The sequence below is a fragment of the Populus nigra genome, chromosome 10 (genome assembly GCF_951802175.1).
Source record: "Populus nigra chromosome 10, ddPopNigr1.1, whole genome shotgun sequence".
NCBI lineage: Eukaryota > Viridiplantae > Streptophyta > Magnoliopsida > Malpighiales > Salicaceae > Populus > Populus nigra.
Window position 1 is genome coordinate 14470470 of NC_084861.1, and position 12801 is coordinate 14483270.

Below are 12801 nucleotides of genomic sequence, written 5' to 3' on the forward strand. Positions count from 1 at the left end.
ATTTCATATGAAGGATCGGCATTGAGACTTGAGAGTGTGATCTTTGTTTATAAGAACTTGCACATGCATATTACATAATCAAGTCGTCACACTGCAGGTGGGTTCGGGTGGAAACAAACATGGACAGCGACTTGTAAATAGACTACATCAGCACAGAAACCAGAACCTGGACTTTTAAAAAATTGAAAAAAGAAAGAAAAAGGAAAGTAAAATAAACAAAATAATCGTAGCAACTGATATTACCTTTGCATGTTATAGAGGCGAGGGTAATGAAACAGGCATTACCAAGAAAATAATCGTCTATAACGTCCAGCAGGCAGGCCTCCTGGTGGAGGTGGTGGCGCTTCTCGCAGTGTAGGTGAATCCATCTGTCCGTTCGAAGCGGAGGTGAATTAGGAGGCCTGCTGTAGATGGGTGCTCGAGAAGTTTTGCCTTACCCGAGGAGAGTTTTTGTTTTAGAATACTACATAGAACATGGATACTAATTTGGTACAACTCCCTTCCATGATACGTGCATCCACCATTCCTGTTGTATTACGTCAAAATCACCTGTATTTCTCTTTAAGTTCAATTTTCTGTACCTAATCTCATATTTATTTCTTCCATCAACTAATAAGGATTCCTTGTTAGTTTATCACAAGCACAATGTCTATTTCCTCTTCAACCATTGAATTCTGAATGTAAAAATTAAAAATAGACATTATGACTGTATCCAAGATTGAAGCAGTGTAACAACTCGGTGTATATTAACTTGCTGCAAATTTCAAGAATTCCGTGCTAAAGAACAAATGATAACGCAAGGCTTAGGCTCCAGACAAGTAATCCACAATGATGGTACCATCTTTCTAGAGCGAAACAACCCGGTGTGTATGCATAAAAAATCTGGCATTATTTCTGACGAAATTCCATTTCTTCTGTCTGGTTGTTGCACCATTATTGAGTTATGACTTATTGGACGCTTAATGTTTCGCTGTTTCTCTGCTCTGGCTTTTTCTTTCACTTTCCTCATTCCTCTGATCATAGTTTGCACTCGCAGTTTCAGGACATACAATTGTCCAACAAGTAATCCACAGCAGGCATGGCAACAAGTTAATAGCTACAGTATAAAGATTCATTCTATTCTATAACCGAAGAAACACGGAACATGATTCTCTTCTTTTACTTCGGCAGTGCTTGACATAAATGATATGAAGGGTGACCTCATGCAGGCCCAAATAGGTATATTACGCATGTGCATGTACATGTACACAAGTGAGACAGAGAGAGAGAGAGAGAGAGAGAGAGAATTAAATTGGCAAAAGAAATTAACCCTCTTAAAAGAATTGAGAGCAGGTAAACTATATTAGGCGAAAACTTCACCCCAACCATCTCCACAATTACAAACTTATACCCAGTTATCCCAGAGAAAATACCATTGCTCCTTATGTACATCACCCCCAACAACACAAATAAGAGAGCAAAAGTTGTAAAACCTACCTAGTGTTCCTTTTCTCTTTCCTCCCAAATATACCCCCCCACACCTTTTCCAAGTTTTTATTCATTTACACGTGACATCAGCAAAATCACAGTACAAAAAAAACTCTCTTCTTACCTCCAATTTTATCCTTTTAACCCCAAATAATATTTGAAAACAAAAAGGGAAGGCACTGAAAAAAACTACTTGAAGATAATGCCCACAATAGTCCTAAGTAATCACCTTGGCTTTGGTTGTGATCCAAATGACCATAACGGTTGAACAAGTCTCTGAGCTGATGGACTGCCCAGGAACGTAGCCTGAGATCGAGTAAGCATCTCAGTCATCGATGGGGTTTGGTAAGATTGAACAAGACTTGAACCATCAGTGGAGTCTCCTCTCGCAGTTGCTCTTTGCCATGAGTGTGAGCTTAGGCCTGATAGAATATATGCTCTCCCAGATGCCTCATATACATGTCTGCTTGCCATTCTTTCTTGCATCTCCTTGAGCTCAGCATCTAATGCAATACATAATCGATCATGGGACTTGGCCGATACAGTTTCTGACAATAACCTTCGGCAGTTTTCAAGGATAGAAGCTGCACCAGCTAGATCTCCCCGTTCAGCTACGGTTCTTGCCTGTGACATGGCTTCAGCTGCTTGGAGCCTGTTGCGTTGCCTATCCACTTCAATTGACACTACTGCTTCTCCAGATATCTCAGGTCTTTCGAGTTTAATTTCTGCACTTTCTAGTGTTGTCATTTCTTTAGTTAAGGGATCCCGGTATGCACATCTCACCTTTAGCAGTGATGTTTGATTCATGGAAGACTCTGCTGGAACATTGATGGAAACCAGAAAATCTCTCTCTTCATCAGCATATAAATCTCCAACATCGATAAACCCTGAACGGGTATCAGCCATCACACGACTAGGGTAACTTCCTGCTTTCAATGAGCCAAGGCGGATACTAGGGTGCATACACTCAACTCCCACTTGCAACTCCTGCACTACAACACTCAGAAGGCCTCCAATGCACTGTGCAAATGCATCCTGGATCACAGCTTCAGTCTCAATGAAAGAGAAGGTGCCTCCAGAAATTTCTGAAATGGAATGCATTGACGAAGCATCATGGTCTGCACCAAAGCCAAAAGCATGCACTGGAATCTGGAATCCTGCATTGTCACCGCCATGAATCGACAAAGGGAGGAGCAACCGGTAATTTGGTTGAGGCTGGTTGCCACTACCACCACTGACAGTATAAGTATCCTGCCCATCAGATAGAAGTATAATACTTGCCACAGGATTCTTTTCCCTTCGTTCTTCCATTACCTTGGCTCCCTTTCTCAGACCTTCAGCAATGTTGGTCCCACCATTCGCAACCAAAGAGTTGACAGCTTGAAGTGCATGCTGCCGGCCTGCGTCAGACATTCTACGAAGGGTAAAGAGGCGGCGGGCAGTGGAAGAAAAGGCAATAACTGAGAGCCTGTCATTGGAGCCAAGGTTCTGTATAACAAACCCCATTGCTCGTTTTAGCAATGCCAGCTTTGTACCTGCCATGCTACCACTGATGTCAAGCACTGTGACTAGATCAACTGGAGCACGGGGAGTTTGAGATAGCTGAGGTAAGCTAGCCAGGTTCCCTCTGGGGTTTTCTCTTGCAACCGTTGCACCAGCTTTGAGGTGGACCAAGACAGTGAAGTTATCGTAAGAATTAGAACGTGATGCAGCTGACACTTCTGGGTATGTTTTGATCTCTACTATTTTACCAGCATTGTGGCCTGCTGCAATTTTGTTTCCAGAGCTTCTCTCAGCAAATGCAGGTTGGAGATCCAAGGATTCATCATCATTAAACACACTAGGTTCAGGAACCTGCAGCAATGGCACAACATGCCGCCGATCTCGACGTGGTGGGGGAGGTAATCGATGGACCACAGTCATCATGGCATCAGTTTGAGGCCAACCTACTGATGCTCTCCCAGGAAGGGGATCCAAAGTTGGTGCCTGAAAGGGGATTTCTTTCCATTTTGCTCTGCAAACTGGACAGAGTTGGTTGCCATGTTTGACATTTGAAGAAATGCAGTGGAAATGGAAAGAATGTGAGCACTCTGCAGTAAAAATAGCATGTCCACCACCTTGTTTCATCTTAGTCAGGCATATTGAGCAGGTTTGCTGAAATTGCAAATCAAAAACATGCCAGAAAGGACATGTATCAGATGAAATTTGAAATAATAATAATAAAAAAACCCTCATAACAGTCATGACAGTAGTAGCAGCATAGATTAGGAGCATGCGGATGCTATAGCACACCAGTAATCTCATCAACAACACCCGTCTAGGAAAGAATTATGAATATAAAATTGATCCACAAATCAGAAAAAGAATTTTGCATTGAGGAATTTGATAAGTCTCAATACTTGGTAAAGAATGGTAACAACAATATTAACTTGGTAGAAGTTGCCATATCACAGGACCACTCAAGGTTAGTGAAGGAGTTAATCTGGAAGCATGTTACGATAAACTCACAAAGTGGTCCACTCAAAAGCTTCCAACCATATAACAGAGTTAAGAAGATAAACAAAAAAAAAATGTATTTTCACCAGCTTTTGAAAGCATGATTATGACACAAAATCAGTGATTGGCTGGTTAGTTTAAGATGAATCTCCCAGAACTTGGAATCTAATATTGAGAGGCTGCATATGTCAGTTTGAACTGCAAATCACAAACTACTTTTGACATCTTATAATCAAGAAAACAGACTTTCAACATAACAAAAAGCACATGGCATGACAATATACTGATAGCATGTCAATGTAATCTCTGGGCAATCTGTCACGGAATAAAATGAATTTCTAAATATTTTTCAAACATTGTGACTTATAATCCTCCCGTTTTCTTATTCCTCTCTGTCTGGTTTCAATAAAAGATGAATATAAGGTTATTTCGTGTTGATCAGGTAGCACTACTCACAACTGATTACAATTTTAGGTGTGAAAAGCTTCAGGGCCTTGGGCCAGGCCATAAAAGAAGTACCATAAAAAAGGCAAGCAGAAAAGCAGCAAGAAATCACCATTAAGATTAAACGGAAGTCAGTGTTAGGTATCAGACATATGGGGCACACTAGGAAATGTAGAGTTACAATAAGAGAGTGACTTCTGAAGGTTATCAAGCAACTACACAGTGGACACAGATGAACTCAAGCTTTCAACAGAAACAGGAGAAACAATGCTAAATCCAAATCCACATCTATGAAAGGAAGGGAAATGTTCAGTTGCTTTATGATGATTCTTTTCCCGTCTTTTCTTTTACTTCTCTGAGAACTTTCACGCCTAGAAAACTTGCAACCAAATACTCAAAATAGTTCAAGTCACAACACAAGCTGCTTTTCTTGCTTCTAAGGGAACGAGGAAAAGGAAAGATGAAGCCTGTAGTGTTCCTTTTACTATTAAGGCAATTGGTAATGGTTCAGAAAGGGACTCAAGCAGTAACCCCACAAGGCACAAGGTCAAAGAAAGCAAAACAACGTGACATCAGCCACACAGCTCAATAATTGCAAGCACTCCTCAGAAACTGCCAAAACTACTGATATAATATCAGACCAAGTAAAAATATTTCATTCAATTCTACGGTCTATTTTGTCTGCACAAAGATGATATGCCGGCAAAAATTATCAAACCAGATCCAAAGATAAACGCAGAATCTAGCTGGATGTTGATTTAAAAATAAGCATTAGAGCCCAACAAGAAACAAAGACACAAGCTCTTACAACTTCATTAGAAGCGGGAAAAACAGCAAAAAAAGCCATGATTAATGGTGCAAAATCTCTAAAACGAAAATAAAACAAAGAACATGGAAAACACTTATAAATGCCTAAACTGTTTCAGCTGTCCATGTCGTGAGAAAAATACAAAGGAAATAAATTCTTATAAAGAATCCAGTGCCCCAAATTTGAAGGTGAAAACGACGTCGGGAAAAAAAATTAATGAAAATCTGGGAAACTAGATTCTTTATCTATGCTACAACAAACAAGGGAAAACATTCATTCAATTAACGGTAGTACACGTATTTGGCTTATTAGAGCTAGTCGAGCTGGGGTTTTAAGGATCAGCAAAACAACAAAAAAACAGTAGGTGTTTAACCTTTCTTTCTATTTTCTGAGGAATCAAAGGCAAAACAGGTAATTAGAGGCCCGTCGCCTATATTTACTTGAAAATCACAAGCTCAGGCAACAGCATAAGCCATAATAGAGCATAGCAAAAGCAGACATCTAAACTATGAACTAGCCATGAAGCACAAAGACCAGAATAAAGCAAAAACTGCAGAGAGAACTTCTTCATTAAAGCCTCAACAAAGAACAAACCAAACCCATCAAGAAAAAAGAAAAGGCACAATAAAGTCCAATCCTTCCCAAATAAAAACATATAAAAGTGTGAAAATATATGTAAAGCAAACAAACCTTGGATGGTTTGCTTCCACTCTTGGCCAACCTTAAGCCATGTGAAGATGGTGTAGGTGTCATTGGCCGAGAATCCCAATTTGTAGGTGAAAGCAAAGCAGCATCAGATAATCTTTCACTTGAAGGTGCTGCTGAATCATCTAGAGTTCTCGGTACATAAACACAAAGATTTAAACCCAAAGCCAGCTTTGCTTTTCTCCATTTACTTCCCATTTTTACTTCTAAGAATCTTTCTTTCAAGATTCAAGAAAAGAAATTCAATAACTCAAAGAAACTAACCAGAGCAAGAGCAAAAAAAAAAAACAAGAACAGATCTCAAAGTGAAAGAAAGCCTTTGAAATTCCAAGATGCTTCCTTTTTGTGTTTTCTTTCTTGGGATGATAGAGATAAGTAATGGGTTTTTAACAAAAGTAGAAATGGAACACGAAAACCAAGAACAGGAGAGAGAGGCGTTAGTGGAGGGAGGTGTTGTTTTTGTTTTGTGGTGTTGTTATGTTCTAGAGAGTAAAATGTGGGTTTTGTAAGGCCGAAAAAAAATGTCAAAGGGAGTGACTCAGTCTCAGACACAGAATAAGAAACGGGTGGCTTAAGAGCAGTACATGTCTTCTCGTGGTGTTCTTCTCGGCCGCCATTGAAGAGAGAGACGCAAGAGGGTTTCTTAGAGAGATTATAGGATTTTGAATTTGGACCGCTGCTGCTGCTGCTGCTTGGTTGAAGGTGGAATGGGATTGTTGTGAGACTTTGAGAGTAGTAAAAGGTGACATAAATAAATTAAAAAGTAATTAAAAAAAAAGGGCACGTTTTGGTTGAATTGAGAAAGCTAGTTGGTTGCTTTATGCAAGCAATCATGCATTTCTTGGCCATCGAATTACTCACTTCCTGCATTTCCTTTCTCTCTCTTTCTACTCTTTCATCATCTTTTACAGCTCAGTCTCTTTGCCACACTTCGCAAGTATATTTGATATCTAACGAATCCACTCTCTAATTTAGATTGGATTCAGCTCCAGATTATTTGAAACAATATTATTTTAATTCTCAAAAATTAAAATTACGTTGTTGATTTATATTGATTCAAATTAGATTTTAAATTATATCGAGTTTAATAACTTTTAAAAAATGAATAAAAAGATATATCCCTTCCCTTCTAGGTATATAATTTTAGGGTAAGAAAGTGGGTCTAAGGCTATCATGTAACAGTAAAAACAAAATGTTGCTTTGTTCTTATAAAAAGAATTAAGAAAAATCCAGATCCTCTAACTTTTCTTTCTTTTTTCTTCTTTCTTTTTTCTTTTTTAAATCAAAGAATCAAGGACCATTTTGCTTGCTTGCAAGTTGAAGCCATCTAGGTGTTCCTTCGTCACTCATGCAATGCCAAATATATATATTAACCAAATAAATGTGTTCTGAGAATAAAATGAAAAGTACATGATTCCCATAATAAATAATCAGATTGTTACCATGAAACCCGTACAAGAAGAAAACTTTTCCGATATATTTGTTTTTGTGTTTTAAAAATATTTAATTTTTTTTATTTTAAATTAATATTTTTTAATATTTTTAAATTATTTTAATATGCTATTATTAAAAATAGTTTTTTAAAAATAAAAAATATTATTTTAATATATTTTTAAATAAAAAATATTTTAAAAACAATTATAATTATACCCTCAAACAGTTTAAAGAAAGCCATGCAACACAGCTGAACATTTAATATATTTGTTTTTATTTAGAGAAAAAAAAAATTATTTGTAGTATATAGATTACAGTGTTTTTTTAAAATATATATAAAAAATGGTCTGTATGCGTGCTAGTCCATCTTTCGGGTTGGGATGCCTATGCATTTGACTATGTATTTAACCCTTGGGAAACTTGCAATTAGTCAATTACTTCCCGACAAATCTTTTTTCGAGGACTTTTTTTTTTTTACTATTCCCTTAAAACAAGAAAAATAAAAAAAAAATATAAAGTTAACCACTTTTCCTATCTCGGGAGGTAAGCTCTCTTCTGTGTATGTGTGGTATTGCTAGGCATATTATTTTTTATTGAAAATAATATTTTTTATTTTATTTTTTTAACATTTGCCCATCAAAAAAACACTAACAAAATAATTAATTTTCAAGCTTCGCCTAAACAAATTAGCATAGTTTAAACTATCTTTTCACCTTCATGGTTCAGCATGTTTCATGTTGGCTTTTTATATTTTAAAATTACTCGATATCAATCTTGATGTTTCCAGAGATCCTGTTTTTTTTTTTTTTTTGAAGTTTTTAAGCATTTTTTGTTGGTTATTTATTATACACGAGGAATTGAGAAAAACGATGAAAAAAGAAATGTGGCATTTTGTTGGGTTCCACTCGGTCTGTAACGTCAAGCACATCACCACTATTTGGAGACATTTCGGTTGGTGTACGAGTTCTTAAACCACAGAAATCTCGAGATCCAACATTGCTAGATCTATAGGCTTTTTTTATATATATAAAAAAAATAAAATGGTAAAGACACCCTGTAATGAGCTCTTTTTTTCTTGCACCGATATTAATTCTTTGTATAGTTGAGCCACAAAATGAATTGATCATTAACTACATTAATAATTCTCAACGCTAACGTTTTGTTGTTATTTTAAAGGATCATCCTTCCGACCTGGGAAGAGTTGTAGTTATTAAACTCAACTCGAATAAACTGGGTTTTTTTTTTTGATTGCTCTAGACAATGACCCGACTAATAAGGTGAGTTGATGCGTGATACAGTTTTTCCACAAACTTTTCGAGGAGAGTTTTGACATCATTTTAGGATTGAAGCAGTGCTGACCCACGAGTTTATACGGTGATCTAGATCGTAGACTAGGTCAGAAGTTAGTTGAGCTGACAACCACGAGCTAGGATCTTATTTCGGTTTGGAGAGCAGATGTTAACGGTGGACCTTTCTCCTCCGGGAATATAAAAGGAAGAGTACGTGCTTTAAGCCGAACACCCCTGAGGGATCCTTCTTGAAACTTGACTAAACGGGTACTGTTACTATGGGAGTATGATTTTAATGTTAGTGCTCGGTTGTCAAATCTCTGTGTCTCTCACCAGAACAACTCTTAAAGTCAAGTGAAGTGGTAATAATATAGAGAAAAAAAATTCAAAATTCCCTCGGCGGTGGACGTCATCCTCTTTCTAGAGAACCTCCTCCACTAGAGAATGGAGAAAGAAGAGCACCTCCCCCACCAGTACATTTCTGTGGATGGCCTCGCCTGCCTTTGGCCAAAGCCACCATGATGATGAATCATTGGTGGGCATGAGTCAAAATGGTGGGGACTTTTCTAATGATGTTAGTCTTTGTTTGGTTTTTTATTTTTTCCCGCATGACATCATAAGTACACCACACGTGCACGCACATCATCACAGTTTAGTCGTTTTGCGGTTCCCATGCATGCCATCACGGTTGACCTTGCTAGCCATATTTTACCCTTGAATTTCTTTTATATTTTTTCCCAAGTATATCTCCTATCCTATCTACTAGCTTTTGGCACTGTTACTGTTGATATTGTTGTTTTTTAAAGTTTTTTTATTTTATAATATATTGAAATATTTTTTTTTAAACCCATTCTATATTGAAACAATTTAAAAATATAAAAAAATGAATTTTTTCCGAATAATATCTGAGCCCTGTTTCTAAAGGCTGTCGAGATTAAAAAAATAAACATTTGAATGGAATTTCTCTCACCCTACGCATGCCTTTCTTGTACGAGATTACAACTATTATTCAACAAGATAATTTTGACCCAAAAAAAAAAAAACTAACAAATCAAACTCGGTGCTCTGAGTTAGATTGACCGACTAATTTATTGAATTTGACAAGTAGCTAGCTCGTGTTTGAATTAAGAAATAAGATATATGCGGCCTGCAATTTAAACCCTAATGATCCATTTGAAATCTCCTTTGCATGGACCAGTTAAATGCCATGAAAAGTCTTACAGTCTAGAAATCCCAAGCAGCTCCTAGTTCCGGATAATTAATTAAAAGATACTAACTTGACCGTTGCCTGAAATAAAAAGTGGCGGTTATTAACTTATTATGGACAGCGAACGAATATATATATATATATATATATATATATATATATATATATATATATATTGGTGCTCTGCTAGCAAATGTTTGAACTTTCTAGATGATGATGATGGGTTCAACTCGCTAATTAATATTATTATCTTTGATCTTGAAATAATCCTTAATTTATTGGTAATTGTTGATTATAGACACTTGGGACGTGTGTTTTACATGTAAAAAAAAAAAAACACCTTGGGCCGGTGGATGAACCAAACGGTCTCAAATCTGGGATTCAGTGGTCAAAATCTTATCTCTTAGGAACTTTCAACATGTAGCCATGTGTTTTCAATTTTATATACAAATGGCTTTGGATTATCGAACCAATCCAAAATCCTTGGCTTAACTGGGATTCAACGGTTTGTGCATGTTTGATTAATTAAATATCCGCATGGACTTGATAATCATGTCATGGCATGCATAATGATGTTTTTGGAGATGTTTAAGGGTATTTAAAAATGCAATAGTAATTATGTTTTAAGGTATTTGTTTTTAAAATATATTAAAATAATTTTTTTTATTTTAAAAAATTATTTTTATATCACTATTTTAAAATAATAAGAAATTTTTTTAAAAAAAACACTTTTTAAAAGCAAAACAAACAGTTATTGGTTAAGGTCTTAATATGCATGGTCATATCAACTCCACTAATCAATAATGTGTGTATTTTTTTGTGGCTAATTTATATCAAGCTTGAGAGATTAATTAGTTTCTTTAGCTTCATCAAGTGAAACCGAAGAAGCCCTCGCAGATGATTCAATCCAAGAATAGTCAAGAATATGATTCATCATGGTATTATTATTATTTGAGGATAGATGAAATTATTTTTATCTATTTAACACTGTTGTTGGAGACTAATAATATTAACATGTATATATACATGGTTATTAAATCTCTAATATTATATTAAAAAAATCATATAAATCTAAAAATTTAATTATTAGAGTTATGAAATATATTTTGTATTATTTTTCGCATGTGTGTATATATATATATATGCTGCCTGAATGGACCGTTATAAATCATTCCAAGGACACCAATAGAAGTCAATTTGAGTTGAGTCCAACGTGTGCTCCCATTGTTTTTGGAATAGCACATGCAACTTTATTCTCTCCTTGGAAAATATGGTAATCTTCCATCACTATCTCCTGCCAATTGCGAATCGAGAGAGAGATGGTATTCTCTCAATTTCAAAGATAATTTGGTAACGGCGCACAAAAAAGAGACATGGAGTAGTCGGGAGTGCACTATCCAAGCTTGCATCGATCGACATGGCCAAAAGCACCACGCAAGAGAGAGGAGACTAGCTAGCTAGTACCGAACTTGAGATTTGAGTGCTGCTAACTCAAGAGTGTTTCGAGTGGAGTTTCCTATTCCCACTTACTTTACCACTCTTAAAAGACAACCTTTTAAAAGAAAAATGTCCTCTCTTTTCAGAATGCCAAAAGCTATTCCTAGCTATCCCCCACAAAAAACATCAACGCAAGAACACTCCTTTTTCATTTCACCCTTGCTTTTAAGAGCACCCATGCCACACACACGACACACACAACTTGTTATAAGAGAGGAGGGAAAAGAGAGGGTAATGAAGAGTTTTCAATGCAATGAGTGGATATCCATTAACAAAGAATCCTCATAAAAACCTCTGCGGGTGCAGGGATAGGATTCCCTTTACTCCCTCTAAATTTGCCAGACTTTCTGGGGCAAGTCAACGAGCAAGCTGGAACCTTTATTTTTCTTATGATACAAAGGGAGCCTCTCCCTCTTATGGTGCCCCCCACTCAGGAGGGGATTTACGAGCAATGGGATGTCTTGCACTTAGTATAGTTCATTAATCACAGTAACCCATGCATGACCACTTAATTATATCTTTTCTCTAGCTATATATCCCATATATAATTAATTAATAAGAAACCTTCAAGTGTTTTGGTACCCTAAAAACAATATCACAAGACGAAGCTAGCTAGCTAGGTTTGCTCACCCTGCATGCGTTGGTATCTCTTCTCGGGCATGGCACGTACCTGCGAAACATATTTCGATTATATCAAAGCTTCATTGGTGCTTAATTACGAGAATACACACACACACACACACACAGAGACAGATAATTACCCTTGAGCTTGCTAGTGAATACGTGTAAGAACATTAGAAGAAATATAATTATTAACAAAAGAAAGTAAGACCATTATTAGGGGTCAATTTTTCTCACAGTGGAATCACTACTTCAAGCAATACAAATATAGGACGACAGCCATGCATGCATGTAAATCCAATTAGCACAGGAAAGCATGTAGCCAGTGTGGTGGTTTTCCTTAATCATGATGTCACATGAAATCTTTCTACTATTTATCAGCAGCAAGTCAAACCTAATCCATGCGTGCAATGGGGTCCATCTGGTTAAGATCATGCCGATCTAGCTAGGGCTCCCCTTGTGAATCCAGCCCTTCACTATCATTTGCCACCAGCTAGCGTGCATCTCTCTCTCTCTCTCTCTATACGTCTGTGCTTCTTCATGATCATGATTTTAATTTGCAGGTAAAAATTAAGTTTACCCCAAATTAATAATGATTCCTTCAATCAGGGCTCCTTAAGTCTTGCATGGATCTTCCAAAGGGATGCTTCCACAAAGAGATCATTGGTAGCATATAGCTAGCTAGGTGAAGAGATGTTAATTATCACACAACTAGCTAAAAGACCATGGGTCGTCGTGAGAAATTATTTTGTGATCTAATTAATGATATCAATTTATTGACCTTTTCAAGTGCTCATCCTCCACTACTCGGTGGAATTGAATTTTCAAATTCA

The 12801-nt window shown here is 36.8% G+C and overlaps 1 protein-coding gene across 2 annotated transcripts; it reads right to left on the reverse strand.

Moving 5' to 3' along the window:
• Positions 1–1291: 1291 nt before the first annotated feature.
• LOC133705596 (E3 ubiquitin-protein ligase WAV3-like) lies at positions 1292–6719 on the reverse strand. Of its 2 annotated transcripts, none has more exons than XM_062130885.1 (2): positions 5906–6719; positions 1292–3621 (listed from the first exon to the last, which is right to left on the reverse strand). In XM_062130885.1, the coding sequence occupies exons 1-2, from the start codon at positions 6116–6118 to the stop codon at positions 1693–1695; spliced, it is 2142 nt and encodes a 713-aa protein (XP_061986869.1). In that variant the 5' UTR covers positions 6119–6719; the 3' UTR covers positions 1292–1692. The 2 variants fall into 2 exon arrangements, with proteins under 2 accessions (XP_061986869.1, XP_061986870.1); XM_062130886.1 differs by lacking the exon at positions 5906–6719 and adding an exon at positions 4520–5870.
• Between the last annotated feature and the right edge of the window lie 6082 nt (positions 6720–12801).

Coding starts and splice junctions, on each gene's coding strand:
- LOC133705596 (XM_062130885.1), bottom strand. CDS start 6,118: ATGGGAAGTAAATGGAGAAAAGCAAAGCTGGCTTTGGGTTTAAATCTT. Junction 3,622..5,905: donor GTGGAAGCAAACCATCCAAG/GTTTGTTTGCTT, acceptor TTGCAATTTCAG/CAAACCTGCTCAATATGCCT.